The sequence below is a fragment of the Lactuca sativa genome, chromosome 8 (genome assembly GCF_002870075.4).
Source record: "Lactuca sativa cultivar Salinas chromosome 8, Lsat_Salinas_v11, whole genome shotgun sequence".
NCBI lineage: Eukaryota > Viridiplantae > Streptophyta > Magnoliopsida > Asterales > Asteraceae > Lactuca > Lactuca sativa.
This window is the reverse complement of record NC_056630.2, coordinates 301,505,166-301,526,909: the sequence shown is the minus strand read 5'-3', so window position 1 is coordinate 301,526,909 and position 21,744 is coordinate 301,505,166. Positions and strand designations below refer to the sequence as shown.

Here is a 21,744-nt window from a genome sequence, read left to right as displayed (position 1 = left end):
ACTTGTGCAACTACACATGCTTTAAACCGAAAGAAAAAAAAACTTTAAACTATAGGAATGCAAGAAATTGGCTCGAGAGTTTATAAGAATGGAATGGAATGGAATTTACTTCAGGGTTTGATCAAAATAAAAGTAATGATACACACTGTATTCATCTTATCATTCTTCTTAACTCTTTAACTAAGGTGGTTTCGATAAGACTACTAGAATAGCAATAACACATCTTACAATTATTTTTCAAGCAAAGGCAAAAAACGATTTATACGATTAACCTTAGTTAAAACCTAGAAAACCAAATGTTAACTCATTGAATACAACTAAACTACTAATCAGAAAGCATAAAACTTAGCAATGAAAGTGGATTAGGAAAAGGTGTATCAAACACTATAAAAGACAATGCACTTTTATTTTCTTTATATACTCATTATATTTTTGCATTTTTTAATTGCATTATGGCACTATGCATCTTCTGAGTTGCTATTTAGTTTATTTTTGCATGAAGACTTTAATAAGCAAAAAACCCAACAAAAATCCAAAAGGTTTTGAAAATCTGTTCACCATTATAGGCTTTCACCACGCAATCCTCTGATTTTTAGTTTAAGTTTTCAAAGTATATAAATCTTTTTATCAAATAGGTTTTGTGGTTTTCGTTGAACGATTATTATTTTTAATTTTTAGAAGCATATTTATGAATTTTTGTTGAATGATTTTGAATTTGCAGAAACATTGTTTCTAAATTTGGAAAAGTTGAAGTTTTATGTTGGTGATTATTCTTTTTGAATTTTTGAAAATATCAATCCTTCATCTGTTATCAATGTTAAAAAAAATGAAACTCCTTGAAATTTAAGATTATTAGAACAGAAGATTTGTTTTGATAAGTTGCTTGAACTATTTTGTGTGTACATGTTTGGGAGTTAACTTTGTTGAGTTTAAAGTCATTGTGTGAAAACTTGTGGCCATGGGGAATACACTTCACCCAAAGACCTCCTGTTTATATCACCAATTCTCTTAACCCAATTACCATATTTTCTAATTCCAATCTTTTTCATCTTAGGGTTTGTTTGATAATGAGTTGACCGGTTTGGTCAAGTAAATTTTGGCTGACTCAGTCCGGTCACGCCGTTTGGTGGAGCCCCAAATTGGGTTACTCTGTCGGTAATAGGCTAATAGCCGACCAATCTCCTGACCCGGAAAGTGAAAAAAATGTAGTTGACTGGTAAAGAAACCCATTTTCCCTCATTTTCCCTTCTTTCTTCCTTTCTGGTCAATCGACCTCTCCTCCCACTGCTCTCCTCAAACTTGCCACTCTCTCTATCTGCTCTCTCAACTTCTCCTCAAATCGGTAATTGAAGGGTCGATCACAAGAGTAGATTTCAATCGATTTCATCTCACTCAAGCCTTGCGATTTGAAGAACAAGAACACGATTCTTTGTTGCACTGCGTCTAGGTTCGTATTATCTATTTTATATCTATCTAGATTTCTTTTGCAATTAGTATTTGGTGTTCGCCTGATTAGTATTGGAATCGATGACCTTGCATACGTGTCCAGTACCCAGCAAGAAACTCAAAATCGCAGCCTCTTCTCTCTCTTGCACCCCGCTCCCGAGTTCTAGCAAAGAAAATAAGAGAAGAGAAAGGAAAGTAAGGAGAGAAAAGAAGAGAAAAGAAAGGGAAAGAAATTTTGTTTTTGTGCTCCCGAGTTAGAGAGAAATGGAAGGAAAGTTAAACATTTTGTTCTTTCTTAACAAATCCTTCCAAATCGGAAGGAAAGTTAGGAGGGAAAGTGATCCTTCCATTTCCTTCCACTTCTCTCCTTTAATGAACCTAGGGAGCACCAATTTCTCTTACTTTCCTCTCATTTCCACCCATTTCCTTTCTTCTCTCTCCTTAAGTTGAACTCGGGAGCGGGGTGTTGGTCTCATAAATTAACAAACCAGTCCTCCGATCAATCACCAAAAAATTCGATATTCACCCTTTTTCCCTTCAATTGATAAGTTGGTCGGAGATGGTGATGTTGCGTCTGGTAGTGGATGATAAGGAGATATGTGGTGAATTTTGGTGGGTTAAGGTGTGCAATGGTGATGAATGTGAGTCAAGATGGTGGTGGTTTGGTTGCTATTTATGGCGGTAATATGGTGATGATTATTGTCAGTTTGATGATGTCTGGTGGTGTTGTTGGTGTTGGTATGGTGTTTTGTAGTGGATATAAAGGAGGAATAAGGATGGAAGTGGCTGATGATGGTGGTGGTCAAGTTTTGGGGTGATGGTTGGTGGTTTGGCGGAGAGGCTGGTATAGAGATGTAGAAGGGTTAAGGTGGTGGCATCGCTGATTTTATACAGGTAAGTGGCAAGTGGTAGGGGCTGATGATGGTGGTCGATGGTGTGTGGATAGAGGGTGAAGGCTGTGTAATCAGGATCAACACTCCTTTTGACCAAAAAAAATCAAGCTCACAATCAGAGCTCAAACACTCCTCTTGACAATCCAGATTTGGTGTAGACCTAAATGATTCTCGAGGGCTGAATCCTTTTATTAGCTATGTGAATTGATGGATGGATGTTGTTACTTGTAGTAATTCCTTTCTAGGTTTGTGATTCCATTTCTTTAGTAATGATGTGCCATTTTATTTTGAGGTATATGTAAGCTTGTAAACTTATACTCTGATCCCTGTTTACCACAATTCTCAATACTTGTATTATTAGAAAATTATGCTCAATGGTTGTGTTGTTTAAACTATGTATGAACTATGGTCAATTCAATGATATTGTCATTTGAATGAGCTCCTTTTGTACAAAAAAAATACATTTTATGGTTGATCATATCTTCAATATTCATGTTTCTTGAAGTACTTTATTTGTTTGTTGTATCACAAACTCCCATCAAAACTTATCTCAATGGCGAATTCATGGTTGGATCAAAGTTTATTGCCTTTTGTGAAATCAAGAATAAAATTCATTGCTATTTTTTATGCTATATAAAGTTTTCCATCAAGGGGTGATATGGTCAGTTTTCATTATTCATCACAGTTACTCAGAGATATAATCAAACAACATGGTTTCAGTCAGATGTGGACTTCAGTCAGAAGTTCTAACTCAGTCAGCACTAACCTAGTCAGCAACTATCAAACGGACCCGTAGTTACCATTATCTAAATTAAATCAAGAAAGGGTTGCATATTGCTATTTTTATTGTTTTAATTTTTTTATTGGATTTTTCAAGGAATTGGTTGTGGATATGTTGTAAACTTGTACTTGTATGTTCTTAGGTGTGCATGTGTGTTAGATTATGTAATTTACATATGAACTCTTTATATAGAGTTCATATGTAATTCTGTAAACATAATACAATTACACGTTTTCACTTAGTAATAGATGCAAGAAACCTCTTTACCACTTCCCACCCTAAATCTGGTCGATATTTTTTTCTCCTCCTCATCCGTTCACCTCAACATGGCTTCTAATATTGCCTTTACTGCTGTAGAGAAAACAACCCACAACACTAACAAATTCGCCTTCACCCTTTCTCCTACAAATTATGGTTTCTGGAAGGGGATGATCGAATTTAACTACTAACCATTTGATTGGCTATGTGGATGGCACGCCCGCCCTGAACCAAAAATTAAATCAGGAGATGCAATAATTGATAACCCTAGTTATCTCCCTTGGATTGCTAACGATGCACATGTTCGAATGATAGTTCTTTTTAAGCATCTTTCCAACATGTTTAAGGTACAACTTCTAGAGATCTTTGGCTTTCCTTAGAACGTGCATATGCACCAAATTCTGTCTCTCGTGACTATACCTTAAAAATACAACTACTTTGCATTTAGATGAAAGGACACGAAACTCCACTTAACTATCTCAGTCGTGCAATGGAATATACATTAGCTCTTGCCAACATTGGCAAATCTATGAAGGACAATGACCACTGGTACTTTTAATGATCTCGTGACTATACTTTAAAAACACAACTACTTTGCATTTAGATGAAAGGGCATGAAACTCCACCATCTTAGGTTTACGATATGAGTACAATGGTTTGAAATCAAACATTTTGGCACGTCAACCACCTGTACTTTTAATGATCTGCATGACCTCTTGTCTGACCATGATTACATGATCAAGAAATCCACCTCCTTACCCATTACCACCTCACCACAGGTATATGTTGTTGCCACAACTGGAGGTACTTCTACTACTTCGTTACCTGATATCGCTGCTATTCAGTCTCAACTTAACAACCTGCAGCTATTTGCCTCTCAATTAGGGTGTCAACTAAATCCTATGAGCTCACAAAACACCCAAACCCAGGCTTACTATGCCTCCCGACCATCAAACAACCGAGATAACCAAAACGTCGAGGCAATTTTCGTGGCAACTCACGAGGTAACCAGAATAATCGAGGTCGTGAAAACTCCAACACTCGCCAATTTTAATGGGCATCCACTCAGAACACTGTGTACGGTCACTGCAATCGTTGTAGTATAGGTCACCTGCCATCTCAGTGCCCAAATCAGCCTAATATGTCCAACTCTCAAACTAGTATTGCCACCTATTCGGGTCTACATCAGCAGCCACATGGTTCACAGATACCGGTGAAAATAGTCATGCTACTCCTAATTTATCAAACCTGGACAACTCTGAACATATCATGGTGATGACTCTCTCTCTGTTTGTGACGGTAACCCTCTTCCCATTATTCATATTGGTTCATCAAAATACTTTTCTCGTAACAAAACCTTTAATCTTACAAATGTTCTCCATGCTCCTCAACTTCAAAAGAATCTTCTATCTGTCCAACAATTTTGTCATGACAATGATGTTTATTTTGAGTTTCACACTTCTTTCTTTGTTGTGAAGGATGAGGCTCCCACACTATCCTCCTTTCGAGTCCAAGAAATAACGGGCTCTACTCGCTTCGTCTTCCTCAACTTCAACCCCTTCCCAAGCTCACCTTCACAACCATGAAAGCTTCGTCTGTCACTTGGCATCAATGTCTTGGTCATCCACACGTACATGTTTTTAATTCTATTGTGTTCTTTGTCGATTTCTACAAAACTAAGTTCCTCTTTATGTACTTCTTGTCAGTTGGGAAAATCTTCTAAACTTTCATTACATAACTCTACTTTTCATAGTAATAAAATATTAGATTTTGTTTATTGTGATGTTTGGGGACCCTCTCCCACGGTCTCCTCTGATTGTCATAAATATTTTCCCTTATGTGTTGATCATTACACTAGGTACATGTGGTTTTACCCACTTGCACATAAATCTGATGTTTACTCTACATTTACAAATTTCACTACTATGGTTGAACGACAATTCAACACCAAACTCAAAAGTGTACAAACTGATTAGGGAGGGAAATTTTTTCCTCTCACTTCCTTTTTTACAAACCGTGGCATCATTTGCCAACTCTGTTGTCCTCATACCAGTGCACACAATGGAATTGTTGAGCGCAGTCATCACCATGTTGTGGAAACCGGTCTTGCTCTACTATTATCACTGGTACCAACCAATCAACCATTGACCGCATCATAAGTCATTTCAATTCTACTTTTGCCATTAAATATCTAGGCCAACTTCATTATTTATTGGGCATTGAAGTTGTTCATGATAAGAAGAATCTTGTGTTGTCTCTCAGCAAAAGTATAATCTCGAGATTCTACAGCGGTTAGGTCTCTCTGACTGCAAACCAGCTTGTTCTCCAATGAGTCCCTCTCAACTCTTGACCATTGACGATAGCCCATCACTTTCTGATCTGACCATGTATCGCCAAACGGTTGGTGCTTTGCAGTATGATACTTTATCCTGTACAGATATTGCTTTTGCTGTGAATCAAGTATGTCGGTTTATGCATGCTCCAATAGAAAACCATTGGTCTGCTGTTAAGCGTATATTGAGTTATTTGAAAGGAACAACCGATCTTGGTCTTTTCATTCGTCATCAATCTGGTACACAGTTACAGGCCTTCACAGATGCTCTTTTGCGAGTATCTACTTCCTCACCTGTTTAGACCTACTCTGACTCTGATTGGGCAGGCTGCCCAGTCGACCGTAGATCCACCGGGGGATTTGCCATATATTTGGGATCCAATCTTGTCTCCTGGACTGCCCGTAAACAAAAGATGGTTTCAAGGACTTCAACTGAATCCGAATACAAAGCTCTTGTTGATACTGTTGCAAAATTAATTTGGCTAAAAGCACTCTTGCATGAACTTGGCATATCGATTCCGTCTCCTCCTACTCTATGGCGTAACAATATAAGAGCTACATATTTATCCGCCAACCCTGTGTTCCATGCACACACTAAACATGTTGAGGTAGATTTTCACTTGGTTAGGTAACAAGAGGTGAACTACTAGTTCAATTTATATCTACGGATGATCAGATCGTGGATGTCTTCACAAAACCCTTAACTACTCAGAGATTTCAGCTCCTACAATCCAAGTTGCAGGTGGTTCCCCGCCCTCAACTTGCGGGGGAATGTTAAACTATGTAATTTATGGTTATAATAAGTAGAGGGTATTGAAGTGTAATATTATACTCTTTATATAGAGTTCATATGTAATTCTATAAAGGGTTAATATTATAAAAGCCCTAAATTTTTAACCCGTAATTGGAAAAAGCCCTAATGTTTTTTTTTATTATTGCTATGGCCACAACTTTCTCGTAGAATTATCACTATAGCCCATTTAACAAGTTTCATGGTTAACTTGGTTAATTTTTTTGCAAAATCAATCCTAAAAGTTCATATTTGGTCCCTGAGGTTTGGAAAAAATTACACCACATGATTTTTTTACTTTATTTTTCGTTTTTTGTATACTTTATCTATTTTCGGTTTTTTTATAAATATATATACATTTTTTATTTTCTTTTTTGTATATACTTTATTTATTTTCATTTTTTAACTTTATTTTTCATCAATTTGATTTATTTAACTTTTTACCTTTTGTTTTCTATTTTATAATGTATATATAGAGTATTTTAGAGTTTTTTTTTTTGGTTTTTTTCATATTTCTTTTCGTATTATATTTTAATTTTTTTATCTTTTTATTTTTTTTTTCTTATTTGTTTTCCAATTATTTGTTTTTATTATTATTATTATTATTATTATTATTATTATTATTTTGTATTTTTAACTTATATGGACCGAGTATTTTGAAAATCTTCCAAATTTAAAAAACATGCACTTCCTAAGCCATTTTTCAATGTAATATACAAGAAAAACTGATACTTATACATGAAATATATAATATAATTCCTACATAATATATGAACTAAAAACACACATGACTATTTGGTTTCCTAAATGCTTAATTTTTACTTTGCAAATCGTTGAGTCCATTCTGCAGCTAATGCATCATGTTTACTTCTGTCTACCAAGTACAAATGAGTCATTCCTAGTTGAGGTTTATCTGCAACAATTGAAAAACAAAATTGTCAACTTTATCTAAATTTCAGATTTTTAAAGATGCTAAAAGATTATAATATAACAATTCAGCTAGGGAATTTAAGGATTAAATTATAACAAAAAGAATGAAATACATACAAGGGTTAGGGTTGGTGAAGATTGATCTCAAAGCAAGTAGCACCTCTGAAATTGTTAAAGCATGACTCCAACTATTTTCTTCCAAGACATCCAAGCTAACATTGCCTGTTGAATCTACGTTGCAATGATATATTCGTGTTTTGAAATACAAAAAATAAAAACAAATAATTGGAAAACAAATAACAAAAAAATATAAAGATGAAAAAATTAAAATATAATACGAAAAGAAATATGAAAAAAAAAAACTAAAAAAACTCTAATATACTCTATATATACACTATAAAATAGAAAACAAAAGGTATAAAAGGTAAAAAAAATCAAATTGTTGAAAAATAAAGTTAAAAAATGAAAATAAATAAAGTATATTTAGAAAAAGCAAATAAAAATGTATATATATTTATAAAAAAAGCGAAAATAAATAAAGTATATAAAAAATGAAAAATAAAGTTAAAAAGTCATGTGGTGTAATTTTTTGCAAACCTCAGGGACTAAATTTGAATATTTTAGGACTGATTTTGCAAAAAATTTAACCAAGTTAACCATAGAACTTGTTAAGTGGGCTAGAGTAATAATTCTGTGAAAAAGTTGTGGCCATAGCAATAAAAAAAATATTAGGGCTTTTTCCAATTACGGGTTAAAAATTTAGGGCTTTTATAATATTAACCATTTTATAAACATAATACAATTACACATTTTCATTTACAGTTATAATAACTTGCGGGGGAATGTTAAATTTATAGGATTTGTCTTTTATATGTCTTGAAACATCTCTAAACGTCAAATAATCAAAGAGTCCTTTCTTGTAAGATAGTTTCATAAATCTTTAAATGTCAAAATCAAGTTAATAGTTTTGTGTTGACTTCAAAGTCTTTAAATGAAAACTTGGGGCCATAATTGTGGTTGTAATTTTGCATTGACTTGAGTCTTCCAATCTTGCTTTCTATTTATACTTATAGTTAATGCATTGATGACTTGATTGCCACTTTCTACAAACCAAACCATACGTTATGCTCTTGGAAAAATGAAATCAACGTTCAGTAAGTTAAACAAATATTGATTCACCATTTCAAAGCTTCTTTTAATTAAACTTTCTTGTTAATCATGAAAAATTATTATAAAACATATTATTAAATATAATAATTTCATTTCCATCAACTCCTTTGATTTATTATTTCCAACCACTCAAACAAGAAAACATAAATTAATGTTTGTATTTTTATTTTCATTTTGGTTCAATAGTTGGTTTTATAAAAACTTTATGTACAAATATAGATGAATCTGATTTTAGTAAGTAAACAATTTAAGGGAACTTATTACAAAATTATATACAAAAGTAAAATATTAATTTAGAAAAAATTGGCCAAGTTTCAACATGGTTAACCTATTTGGCCCATTAGAAATAAAGAACGACCCAAATCAATTCATTTACTCAAAGCATTTCATGAAGAGTAATTTAGATGATCAAATGAGCATAAAATGAAAGAATGTAAATGGCATGAGGATTAGAGTTTTCCAAAAACAACTTATTTTGATTAAGACAACAAAAATTAGCCTACAAGCAGAACGAGTAATAGTTTGTGGATACAAACTGCCCATTGACTTCCAAAGTCTTCCCTGTCAATAACAATTAATAAATACATTTACGTATGCCATGGGGAATAGATTTAACCAAAAGAATACAAGTTTGTAGATAAAATTTATCCATTATTTTCCATGTCTTCCATGTCAATGAGTTAATACCATTATAGAGGTGACTGGTGTAAACCTAAAAGGTTTCATGATATCATGTGCCATGTTTGACAGAAAAATACAGTGTATATTTATATTTTCATGTAATCAACTTTCTGTTTAAGTCAACACAACACAGATGTTGCATCTTATACACATTAAAAGATCAAACGTATAAAATCCTTAAAGACATGAGTTCTAGCATGCAACAATTGTTTTATTTAAATGTAATTACTATACAATGTGAAAATTTGTACTTAAAATTATAGAACTTGTCTTCTATTGAGCTGGTCATATCAGCCTTGAGGCCTAAGACAATTATGGTGTGCGGACTAATAAAGGAAATATAAGATTGTGGACATAAATTTCCATTGAATTACATGTCTTCCAAGGCCTCTTTGTTTTTATTGTTTTATGACTAAATTACATTTTTTTGTCCTTGTCTTTAGATGTTCTTTTTGGATCAGGTCCAATAGGATTTTTTTTGCAATTTCGGTCCTTATTAAAGTGTTTTATAACGCTTTTGATCAACTTTAACAGCACGTCTGTCGTATTTTTTAAAATTACCAATTTACCCGTACTTAATATTTTTGAATTTGTTATTAAATCTTCTTTAATGTCATACCATCTCCACCACTATTTCCTCCATCATCACTAACTTAAAACAAGGGATATAATTACTGGGTAACAAAAACATATATTAGACTGATTTTGGTTTAATTAATCCCAGGGGAAAAAAATCATCCATTTCGAATATTTTAATATATGTAAATTTTTACGGTCTTGATCTTACGGTATTAAAATTTTTACCATTTACGTCCAAAATGAAAGGCCAAATTGTCAATGCAAAAAATGTGATAGATTTTCTATTAAAATTGACGGCTGAAGGACCAACGCGTTATTTGATCCTCTAATAAGGACTGGAATTGCAAAATGATTCAATTTTGGACCTCATCCCAAAAGTGCACCTAAACAAAGGGACAAAAAATGATGTAATTTAGTCTTGTTTTATAATGCATTGCTGTCTAATTCATCATCACATTCTTTAAACCAAACAACACGTTATGCTTTTGGATGAACAAAGTCACATTGAAATGAATAAAGTAATTCAATGAGCATGACAATAAGACAGATCATTATAATGTCTTAATAAGCATAAATATTAGAATAAAAAGCTATAACTGGGTATATTTTTCAAAGTATAATAATGGTCTTAAGAAGAATAAAATTTGAAAGTACATTTTTCAAACTACAATGCCTTAATAAGAAAAAAGATATAAAATACAATGCTGTGGTGGATGCTATAATACACACATAAATGGAAAGATGTTATTTCTTGCATTTAGCCCTAATTACATATAAGCTGGCTTAATAAAGAGCTCTTTTATTCATCACTCTAGGGTTATGATGTTTTCCCTGTTTTTTGACACCCACCCCATGTAATGATTATAAGTTTAAGTTATTTATATAATGTTTCATGACTAGCCTTGCTCTTTGCATTATTTATGTTGTTTCTTTTGGCCATTTTTAGTGCATCATTAGAGAGAGATGTATTCGACACACACACACGCACACACACAATTTCCAAGTCGACCAACAAGGCTTCTCGTGATTGCGTCTGTCGTCACAAAATTATTATAAAAATTATCCTCTAGTGGGCTTGACACGTCAACCTGTTAGTCATTTACAAAAAAATTATAAATTATCTTTGATTTCTCGAAAATGTAAATGCTTATTTGTCAAATAAGATATTTTTTATTCACTATTTATATATAATTGTGGCCAATAGAATTGCATATGCAATGGGGAATAGAGTCGGTCATGATTCATGAATCAAGAATACCTTTTGTTGACTTCCATGGCCATAAGTTTAAAGAATTTGGTGAAAGCAAAAGTTTCTTATAGCTTTATTTCATTATGATCAAAAGATGTTTATTACAGAGGTAAGGAAATCACGAATAAATAGAGCTAAACCAAAGCTAACTAACGAAACAAATAATACGGAATAACTATCTAAAAAAAGATAATGACCAATATAGATAGTGACATGTTTCAGATAAGCACCAAAATAAATCAATCCCTTTACTCCCCCTCAAGTTGACACATGGAGATTACGAATGTTCAACTTGACCAATAGCGTCTGTAACCTGAACCAAGAGGTTTAGTAAGTAAATTGGCTAGCTGAGCTTGTGAAGAAACATGAACCGGAGTGATTTCTTTGGACTCAACTCTTTCCCTGACAAAGAAACAATCCATCTCGACATGCTTAGTACGCTCGTGAAAAACTGGATTATGTGCAATATGACGTGCAGACTCGTTATCACACATGAGTGGAGTAGGCAAGGTAATTTGAACCCCAAGTTCAGAGAGTAACCATCTAACCCAAAGAACTTCACTAACAGTAGTCGCCATGGCCCTGTATTCGGTCACAGCTGAAGATCGAGACACAACTGACTATTTCTTTGATTTCCAAGAGACAGGTGCACCACCCAAAAGTAATAAGTAGCCAGTTCTTGAACGCCAAGAAATTGGACACCCTAGCCAATCGGAGTCACTATAAGCTAATAGCTCAGGTGTGCCTTCTTTTGGTAGCAAAATCCATTGCCCTAAAGTTCCCTTTAGATACCGTAAAACTTTCAGCGCCGCATTCCAATGACTCTGACGAGGATCTGACATAAATTGACTTAAGATATTTATCGAGTAAGTAATATCCGGCCTAGTAGCTTGCAAATATAACAATCTTCCAATCAAACGTCGGTACAAACTGGCATCCACAATTTCTTCATTATCGCCATTGTCTAGTTTTAAATTTTGTTCCATAGGAAATTTACTAGGCCGACACCCAAGCATACCTGCATCATCAAGTATGTCAAGAGTATATTTTCGTTGACTAAGAACAAGACCCTCTTTTATACGTGATACTTCAATACCCAAGAAATAGGTTAGACTGCCAAGATCTTTAATACTAAACCGATCATTGAGACTGGATTTTGTGTGTTCAACTTTCTTAGGATCATTGCCAACAATGATCACATCATCAACATAGATCAAGGCTACAACAAAGAATCCTTTGTTTCTATAAATAAAAAAAGAGTGATCTGCATGAGATTGTTGGAAATCAAGCTCACGTAAGGCAAAAGTGAATTTGTGATACCAATTCCGACTTGCTTGTTTCAAGCCATACAAGGACTTCTTCAACTTGCAAACCCTTGTATCGCCTTCTTTTCCAAAGCCTTGAGGAATTTTCATATAGACTTCTTCCTCCAAATCTCCATGCAGAAAGGCATTGTTCACATCTAACTGGTGTATGATCCAGTTATTTTTGACTGCCATGGTGAGTAAAATCCTTACAGTGACTAGCTTGGCGACTGGTGCAAAAGTGTCATGATAATCTACACCCTCCATTTGGGTATACCCTTTCGCAACAAGTAATGCTTTGTATCGCTCTACTTCGCCATTTGGTTTAAAATTGATTTTAAAAATCTATTTGGATTCGATAGCACGCTTTCCAGGAGGAAGAGCAACTAGAGCCCAAGTGGCATTTGCTTCCAAAGCACTAATCTCCTTTTTCATTTCCAAAAGCCACCTTTCATCTTTTGCTGTATGCTTAAAAGATTTTGGCTCAAGTGTGTAACCATGGCTGCTAAAAATGCTTTGTGAGCCTTTGAAAATTTTTTATAAGAAAGAAAATCGGAGAGGGAATGTACCCTAGAAGCAACATGATCGGAGATGGATGGTGGATGAGTGACAAACGGGGGTAAGTTGACTTCATAATCATTGAACCTTAAAGGTTGAGTTCGTACTCATGACTTTAAAACGCATTGTGACAGGGAAGATATCCACACCCCTTTTAAGGAATGCTTAGTTTTCCTTCTCAGCCGATGTGGGATCTGGTGCAGCTAACCTGCATGCCTTCACCCCCCCCCCCCCCCCCATTATAGGTTTCAACATCCCCGTCGAACACATCGACCTATGCCCCAACTCTGATACTCAATGGAGGGTTCTAAATTGCCTCTTGCTCAACTATTGAACAGTTACAATTTAGTCCATGCACTTTTAATTAATTCTTTTAATCCTAAAATTAATTCCAATTAATTTATGATTAAATATTATAAATATTACCATTTCTAATTAATATATTATTCTCATAATATGTTAACAAATTATTTATTTCAATTTATTATCAAATAATATATCAACCTCATTCTCCAAAACTATATGTCCAGTTGCTAATTTTGAGGGCAACCCAGAAGGACTGTGGTACTATCAATTTAAGTATATACCAACTATAGTTATGAGCTTAGACACCTAATCCAACAAAAAGAAGATGTAACATCCCAAAAATCATAAGTAAAAATTTCATTTTAATTCAACCAAAACCATCAAATATTCATGTCAAACCATCATAAGTATGTCAAGGTGAAAATAGTGATCAGAGTACAAATCCAAAAATCATAAAAAGTTGGATACGGGTGCATGCCCTGCGATCAGGCTAAACCTTTCCCTTTCAAACCGGAAGTACCTGAAACATAAACTTAAATCGTAAGCACAAAGCTTAGTGAGTTCTCCAACATACAACATACCATACACATAACAGCCCCCGTCCAATGAGTAAAATGGGCCTCGCCCTAACTCGCATAACGGGCCCCGCCCAATGAGTATAACGAGCCTCGCCCTAACTCGCATAACGGGTCCTGCCCAATGAGTATAATGGGCCTCACCCGAACTCACATATACAAATCATGCAAGTATCATACAAACAACTATCAACAAACAACATAATCCAGTGGGTCGACATTGGTGCCTTCAACCCACGTGCATAGTGAAGAGACTCACCTCTCAGACGATAATCAACTGTTGTTGCTCTTACTACTAACAAAACAAGTTCTACTCCACACCTAGATAGTCATACAAGGTAAACCCTTAGTCTACCTTCCAAAGCTAAGGGTTGGCCAAAAGTAAACTCAAGTCAAAGTCAAAGTCAAACTCAGTTGACCTCCACGTCGTGGCCAACCTTTGCCACGTTGTGGCCCACGAGTCTAAACCCCATCCATACCCGAGTTAAAGGAGTCAACAAACCATCATCAATTCTCCACGATGTGGTCCTCCTTGGCCACGACGTGGGCATAAGTTGAAAAAACAGTCGAATGATACTTACTCGCCACACTGTGGCGGCCTAGCGTCATGTCGTGGGGAGCAGTTTGTTTAGCTTAATTGAGTTAAGCTACTTTTAACTAAAAACCAAAGGCTCAAAAACCTAGATCTACTCCTTCTCAACACCTTAATGGATAAAGTTTCCAACTTTATCCATTAAGACACTTCAATAAGACAATATCTTTAACCAAAGGTCTAATAAAGGCAAAAATCATGATATGGTTAACTGTTAAGCACTTCTCCTCAAAGTCCTTAGCTTAACCAACTCCAGAAGGGTTTCCTATACCAAATCTAGCATAAAGTTTAGTGCTTCATAGACATGTATATATGTCCAATGCATGTATAGATTCCATTTTAGGTCAAAATAATAAAAAAGGTGGCCAAAACTCATGCAAGGCTAAAAATCCCAACTAAAGTCTATATCTACAAGATATATTGCTCATAGGACTCAGGAGCAGGGGGGAAACCAGAATTTGAGGATAAAAAGGGCCTATATTATGTCCAACAAAGGTCTTGGATGATAGTGAAAAAATCAGCAACAAAAATGATTAAGAAAAAAATCATATAAATAGGAGTTACATACTATATTTTTTTAATATAAACCACTACTACAAATGAAAAGAAAAGAGTTAATTAGTATACCCGTTAATCGGCAGTTAAAAGAGTTATTAATGACAGAAACTAAAATAAATGGGATAAATTGTAATTGAAATAAATAGAGTACTCGTAATTACAATAAAATAATTCAATCAAAATTTTAGTTGTGAGCTTCAATTTTAGTCATAGTATAGCCTCATTACTTTTCTTTATAACAATTGACATTTTAAAAGGTTGAGAGGGACTTAGCCTCATAAAAAACTGATGTGGGCTTCAAATTAGTGATAGGCTCATTATTTATTTCTAATATAGTTTGAAGTTTAAAGGATATTGAGGGGGAAAAGCATATGACAGACCCCCTACTAGCTCTGCCCGTGCTTATGAGAGTCATAAAGTTGCAACATTTATCTCATCAAACCAACCAGACATCACTTATAGACCAAAATAAGCTAATAAAGCTAGATCTACAATCAAAGAATCATAAAAATGGAAACTTGAGGACTTACAAATGGTCCAGAGAGTGATTCCAAGGATGGAAAAAGAGTCGTTGCTTGATCTTTGGGTTAGCACATTCTTCTCTTTCCTTCAAAATGCAACCAAACACCACAAAAAAAAGCTCAATATCACACAAGGGAGGCTAGGGTTACGATTTCTGGTCTAGAGAGGGTATGGAGGCTGAAAGATCACAAAACCCTAACCATAATGTCCTTTATATAGGGCCCAAAGCCCACGGATTAGGGTTTCTCCAATATCGGTTGCCACGCCATGGCGAGTCATTTAAACCTGCAATCAAGAAAATAACGCCACACCGTGGTGAATCCCCACCATGCCGTGGCAGTCCAAGAAAATTTTTTTCAAATTTTAAATGAATTGACGTATACCTGAAACGAGTGTTATAACTCTCCCCCACTTGAATCAGACTTCATCCTCGAAGTCCACCGCCGAAAATAACTCACGGTAATGCTCCCACATCTCCTCATCAGGCTCCCATGTCCACTATGAACCCTTACGGCGCTTCCATTACACCTTTAACAAGCTTACAACCTTGCTACACAAAGTCTTCGTATTCCTGTCGAGGATGACAATTGGTCTCTCTAAATAATTCAGGCGCTTGTCCACCTAAATGTCCTCCAAGGGAACCACTGCGGAATCATCAACCAAACACTTCCGCAACTGAGAAAAACACTTCCGCAACTGAGAAACATGAAAAGTACCATGGATCTGACTCAGTTCCTCGAGTAGATCCAAACGATACGCAATCCTGCCCACCTGGGCTACCACCCTGAAAGGTCCAATATACATGGGGCCCAACTTGCCCCTCTTCCCGAATCGAATGACACATTTCCAAGGTGACACATTTAAGAGTACCATATCCTCGACCTGAAACTCTAAATCTGACCGTCGCCTATTATCATAACTTTTCAGTCAGCTCTGCACAACCTATAACCTCCCGCGCACCTGTTAGATGAACTTGGTAGTCCAGAGCACCACCTTTAGGATTTTTTTTTCAGGTGTTTCATTTTGCTATTTAATTGTATCTGTTCATTGCTTTCTTACCAATGAACCGAACTGACAAAAAGTTAATTAGTAGGCAAAATCATGTGAGTTTAGCAGCTATGGGATATAAGTATTTTGAAAAGATTATGTAGGCATAAGGCTTTTGTAAGCAAAAAGAGCATGAAACCAATAAGAATTAGGTCAAACATAAAGAAAAAAGGAAATGAAAAAACTTACCAAGTGAACAACGATACTCAGAATTAGAGAGATGAATCGGCAATGAAGTTTCATGTCCATACGTTGGTGGTGACCATGGATAGGGTAAATGCAATGGGATAAAGTCTTGTACTTGGTGACGAACAAGAATATTTTTTCTTCTAACAATATTATATAAATGGTCCTTTGGTTTTTCAATTCACATGTTTATGTAATCTGAAAAATACAAGGACTGTTTATGTAATCTTGTCAAAAGAAAAAAGAAACTTATCCATCATCTTCGTTGACCAATATAAGACTCTTCCCATCGCGTTCACCTATCCATGGTCACCACCAGCGAGGTACGGACATGAAACTCCATTGCCGATTCATCTCTCTACTTCTCGATTCCGAGTCATCTTTGTTCACTTGGTAAGTTTTTCCCTTTCCTTTTTTGTGTTTGACCTAATTCTCATTGGTTCATGAGATTGTTCTATTTTGTGTACAAAACGCACAAATTGGGCCCTGTAAGATAATACAGATATAAATTTAGCGTTGCCGAAAATGATGCACATACGCTTTTATGTTTTTTGTGTGCAAAATCCGTTATTAACTGTGTAAGGGAGGATACGCTTCACAACTCAGTTATTTCCCTTGCTTTACAGTAGACGACCCTTTGGTACTTACATTAGTGGTTGTATCGTATTGCATCAACTAATCTTTTATTTTGATCAGTACATCGACCACAGAGTCTATGTTGTTGCAGCAATACAAGTACATGAAATGTCGCTCAATTTGCTCTTGCATTGCAGAAAACTGGAAATCAGAAAACATTTCTTGTAATCTGATGAGCTTCCATGTGCTCACATAATCTTTTTAAAAGACTTTTTATCCCATAGTTGCTAAAACCCACATGACTTTGTCTTCTACTTACTGTTGGAAAAGTAAAATTTAAGCAATGAACAGAGGGAAAACATAGAGATGCTCTGATACATTCGAGAGGAAAGGACTCTCCAAGAAGAACAATCTTAAATTCTTAATAATTCTTAGCTGCCTACTTCCTAAAACATAAGGTCTATTTATACTACCACTAGAGACAAGACAAAAGGGAATAACAACCAACATAATCAGGTGTTGTCCCCACTAACAATTGTTTCAACCCATCATTGGCTGTAGACTCACTAATAGGAAAATAAATAGATAAAAGACAGAAATACCCCTATGCTATAAACCAGTAAAGTTTGGGCTTATCACATTGGCTGTAGAGTATTTGTCATTGCAGCAATACCAGTACATGAAATGTCTCTCTTCAACCAACTTAAAAACCATCTACACAGCAAGTGACTTAGTTATATTGGAGTTGTGAAGGATTAATATTATGTATACACAATACTCAAGAACTTCTATAACTGTATTCTTTTCCTTTTACGAATTCATAATGAATCAATCTCTTTTGTGAGTTTACTTCAAATCAAAATGTTGATATTCCGGTCTTTGTCTTTGATTGGATAATGATTTACTATGCTTCAACCAGATCTTGATTCTTGATGAGCTGTCGCATGCCCACATAATCTTTTAAAAATACCTTTTTATCACATATTCCCTAAAACCCACATGTTTGTGCCTATTAATTACTGTTTGAAAAGTAAAATCTAAGCAACGGGCAGAAGGAAAACATAGAAATACTAAAATTTTGCTTATAGTCGTGCTTTGAGTTAACTTTTTGGAGTGATGGTTTTTTTGTGCATTTCTTCTCCCATTTTGTTTTGAACATGTTCATGAATTTAGAGACCATTTTTGTGTTATAATGAACTTGGTATATGATATCAATGAAAAAGCATGTTTGTTTGTCACCATCATCAAATTGGGTGGTATCAAGTGTTTATGCTGATTGCTTTTGTGTTTCAGCAGGTGACTTGTTGATCTTATTGAATGTCTTACTAAATAAGAAGACTTTGCCACCTACATAATATGGCGAATTGGAGCCTCGACTAAAGGTAGTGTATGTTATCGGTGATACTAAAACATGTTTGTAGGATTTGTTAGTAGAAAATTTATATATTTTTTGATACGCATAAAAATACACATTAAGGACCACCAATTTCCTTGTCATCTTTAGAAGGTCGAAAGGGGTCTTTATTATAAATCATGTTTTAGGATTATTCTTGATTTTGATAAGTATCAAACTACAAAGACATTATTCAAATTCTTGTTGGTTTGTTTGTAAGTTTAATCATAATGATATCAAAGAAATTCATAAAGTACACATATTGTTATACGCAACATAAGTATCAAATTTTAATTGTCATTCATCATCATCATCATGTAAAATTTTAATTCTGGTTTTCTTTGTAAGCTCAAAAAATGGCATGGTATAGAAGGTCAAAACTAGGTTTTGATGCAATCTCTAGTTACTTCACCTCCAAATTAACATCTCCCAAAAGCACAATCCGAAATAGTAATCAATTGAGTAAGCTTACTTGTAGTGCATATTACCCTCTTAAGGTTTCGAAAGTAAGTGTCGATAGAAGCTTAAACTCTCGATTATATGCAACTAGTAATAGATATTACTATGTCGATTCACGACAAGTTAGACATTTCAAGCCTCGCGGATACAGAAGATGGTTTGATAACCCCAAGAACGTTTTCATAGCTGTGTTAGTGGGATTCGGAATTGGGTTAACCGTATATTTTGGGAATGTTGAGACGATACCTTACACAAAGCGGAGGCATCTTGTTTTGTTGTCGAAAAATTTGGAGAGAACGATTGGTGAGTCTCGGTTTAAGAACATGAAGGTCGGGCTCAAAGGAAAAATTCTACATGCGATGCACCCAGAAAGCGTTAGGGTGAGATTGATTTCAAAGGACATAATTGAAGCATTGCAAAGAGGATTGAAGAAAGAGCAAGGAAAAAATGAGGTTCTTAATGATATGTGGGTGGATCAAAGTCGGGAGAAGGGGAAAGAAAAGGGGGGAAAATCGGCTACTGGTCATTTGGAGGGGTTAAATTGGGAAGTTTTGATTGTGAATGATCACGTTGTAAATGCTTTTTGTTTGCCTGGTGGAAAGATTGTTGTGTTTACAGGGTTATTAGAGCACTTTAGAACTGATGAAGAGATTGCCACCATTATTGGACATGAGGTATGCTTTTATTCACCTTTTCATATCAATTAAATTAAATTCATTCACATATGTATATATTATATGACTATTTTTGTATTAAGAACTTGTATGACTATGTATGTAATGATCATCATTTCTGTTTAATATTTGTTAAGAAATGACTTGATAGGATATGGTAAGAAATGAATAATGAGGTGGGAAGTAGTTAGAAAGATTAGTAGAATGCTACTTTTTGCGTATAACACTTTTATTTATCAATCACACCCAAGAAAAAAAAAAGATGGATTTCTCCCTTTTCATGATAATTTCCCCATATTTCTTTTCTCAACAAGATCTTGATCTAGGTTACTCACTTGACCATTGTCACTACAAATAAATTCAAAGGGTTCTTTAGACATTTAGTTAATGGTAAAAAATGTGTTTTGTCTTTTTGCTAAATGTATTAATATGGTTGTAGGTTGCACATGCTGTAGCAAGACATGCAGCTGAACAGATTACAAAGAACCTCTGGTTCACAATCGGGCAGTTAATTTTGTATCAATTTGTCATGCCAGATCTTGTAAACACCATGTCAAATCTTTTGCTTAAGCTTCCTTTCTCCAGGAGGTATGTTTTAAATTTATGAGATCAAACTTGTTTTTTCTTTACTTAATTGACTTAATATTAATTTGTTGTCTGGAGGTAGGTAGAAATGTGTATTATTAGGTTGTTGTTGATTGAATCTTTGTATGTTGGATATATATAGGATGGAGATTGAGGCTGATTACATAGGGTTGCTGTTGATGGCTTCAGCTGGGTATGACCCGCGGGTCGCACCAAAGGTATTTGAGAAGTTGGGTCAAGTTTCAGGTGATTCGGCATTGCGAGATTACCTTTCTACCCATCCATCTGGAAAGAGGAGAAGCAAATTGCTATCTGAGGCAAGTGTAATGCATGAAGCAGTTGCCATATATCGAGAGGCCATGGTAGGTAGAGAGATTGATGGTTTTTTCCTATAGCCTATACATATTTTCATGTAATCAACTTTCTGTTTAAGTCAACACATATGGTGCATCTTATACACATTAAAAGATCAAATGTATAAAATCCTTAAATCCTTAAAGACATGAGTTCTTGCATGTAACAATAGTTTTATTTACATGTAATGAATATACAATATGAAAATTTAGACTGAAAATTATAGAACTTGTCTTCTATCGACGTGACTAATAAAGGACATATAATTAGATTTTGGACATAAATTTCCATTGACTTACAAGTCTTCCAATATTTTCGCTTTGTTTTTATTGTTTTATAACTAAATTATATTTTTTGTCCTTGTCTTTAGATGTTCTTTTTAGATCAGGTCCAATAGGAATTTTTTTTTGCAATTTCGGTCCTTATTAAAGTGTTTTATAACGCTTTTGGTCCCCGGATCATCAACTTTAACAGCACATCTGTTAAAATTTTAAAATGACCAATTTGCCCTTATTTACTACTTTTGAATTTGTTATTAAATCTTCTTTAACGTCTTACCACCACCACCACTACTATCTTCATCATCCCTAACTTAAAACAAGGAATATAATTACTGTGTATCAAAAACATACGAAAGCGACAATTTTAGACTGATTTTTGTTTAGTTAATCACACAGAAAAAAAGAAATCATCCATTCCGAATATTTTAATATATGTAATTTTTTACCGTTTTGATCCTATGGTATTTTAGTTTTTACCATGTGCAAAATGAAAGGGCAAATTGTCATTGTAAAAAATGTAATAGATTTTCGAGTAAATTACATGAATGGTCCCTATAGTTTAGGGTAATTACACGTTTGGTCCCTAACTTATTTTTTTAACTCTGGAGGTCCATATTGTTTGTTTTTGTTACGCGTTTGGTCCCTTTCTTACCTAAAAAGACTAT

At 34.7% G+C, this 21,744-nt stretch overlaps 2 protein-coding genes across 7 annotated transcripts; both read left to right on the top strand.

Annotated features, from left to right (window-relative positions):
* The first annotated feature begins 2,075 nt into the window (after nt 1-2,075).
* On the top strand, nt 2,076-6,012 carry LOC111905912 (uncharacterized mitochondrial protein AtMg00810-like). The gene is made up of 2 exons (XM_023901645.1): nt 2,076-2,252; nt 5,641-6,012. The coding sequence occupies exons 1-2, from the start codon at nt 2,076-2,078 to the stop codon at nt 6,010-6,012; spliced, it is 549 nt and encodes a 182-aa protein (XP_023757413.1).
* A 10,986-nt stretch (nt 6,013-16,998) lies between these two features.
* On the top strand, nt 16,999-21,018 carry LOC111905900 (mitochondrial metalloendopeptidase OMA1). 6 transcript variants are annotated; one of them, XM_023901630.3, is made up of 5 exons: nt 16,999-17,150; nt 18,630-18,715; nt 19,075-19,859; nt 20,299-20,447; nt 20,587-21,018. In XM_023901630.3, the coding sequence occupies exons 3-5, from the start codon at nt 19,083-19,085 to the stop codon at nt 20,837-20,839; spliced, it is 1,179 nt and encodes a 392-aa protein (XP_023757398.1). In that variant the 5' UTR covers nt 16,999-17,150; nt 18,630-18,715; nt 19,075-19,082; the 3' UTR covers nt 20,840-21,018. The 6 variants fall into 6 exon arrangements, with proteins under 6 accessions (XP_023757398.1, XP_023757402.1, XP_023757399.1 ...); XM_023901634.3 differs by having other exon boundaries at nt 17,000-17,150; nt 19,313-19,859; XM_023901631.2 differs by having other exon boundaries at nt 17,000-17,150; nt 18,627-18,715.
* Nucleotides 21,019-21,744: the final 726 nt, after the last annotated feature.

Excerpts from the sequence above, each read along its gene's own strand:
- LOC111905912 (XM_023901645.1), top strand. The coding sequence starts at position 2,076 with ATGGTGATGAATGTGAGTCAAGATGGTGGTGGTTTGGTTGCTATTTAT. Across the intron at positions 2,253-5,640 it reads CTGATGATGGTGGTGGTCAA|CAAAAGTATAATCTCGAGAT; the intron begins GTTTTGGGGTGA and ends GTTGTCTCTCAG.
- LOC111905900 (XM_023901630.3), top strand. The coding sequence starts at position 19,083 with ATGGCATGGTATAGAAGGTCAAAACTAGGTTTTGATGCAATCTCTAGT. Across the intron at positions 19,860-20,298 it reads CCACCATTATTGGACATGAG|GTTGCACATGCTGTAGCAAG; the intron begins GTATGCTTTTAT and ends ATATGGTTGTAG. Across the intron at positions 20,448-20,586 it reads AAGCTTCCTTTCTCCAGGAG|GATGGAGATTGAGGCTGATT; the intron begins GTATGTTTTAAA and ends GGATATATATAG.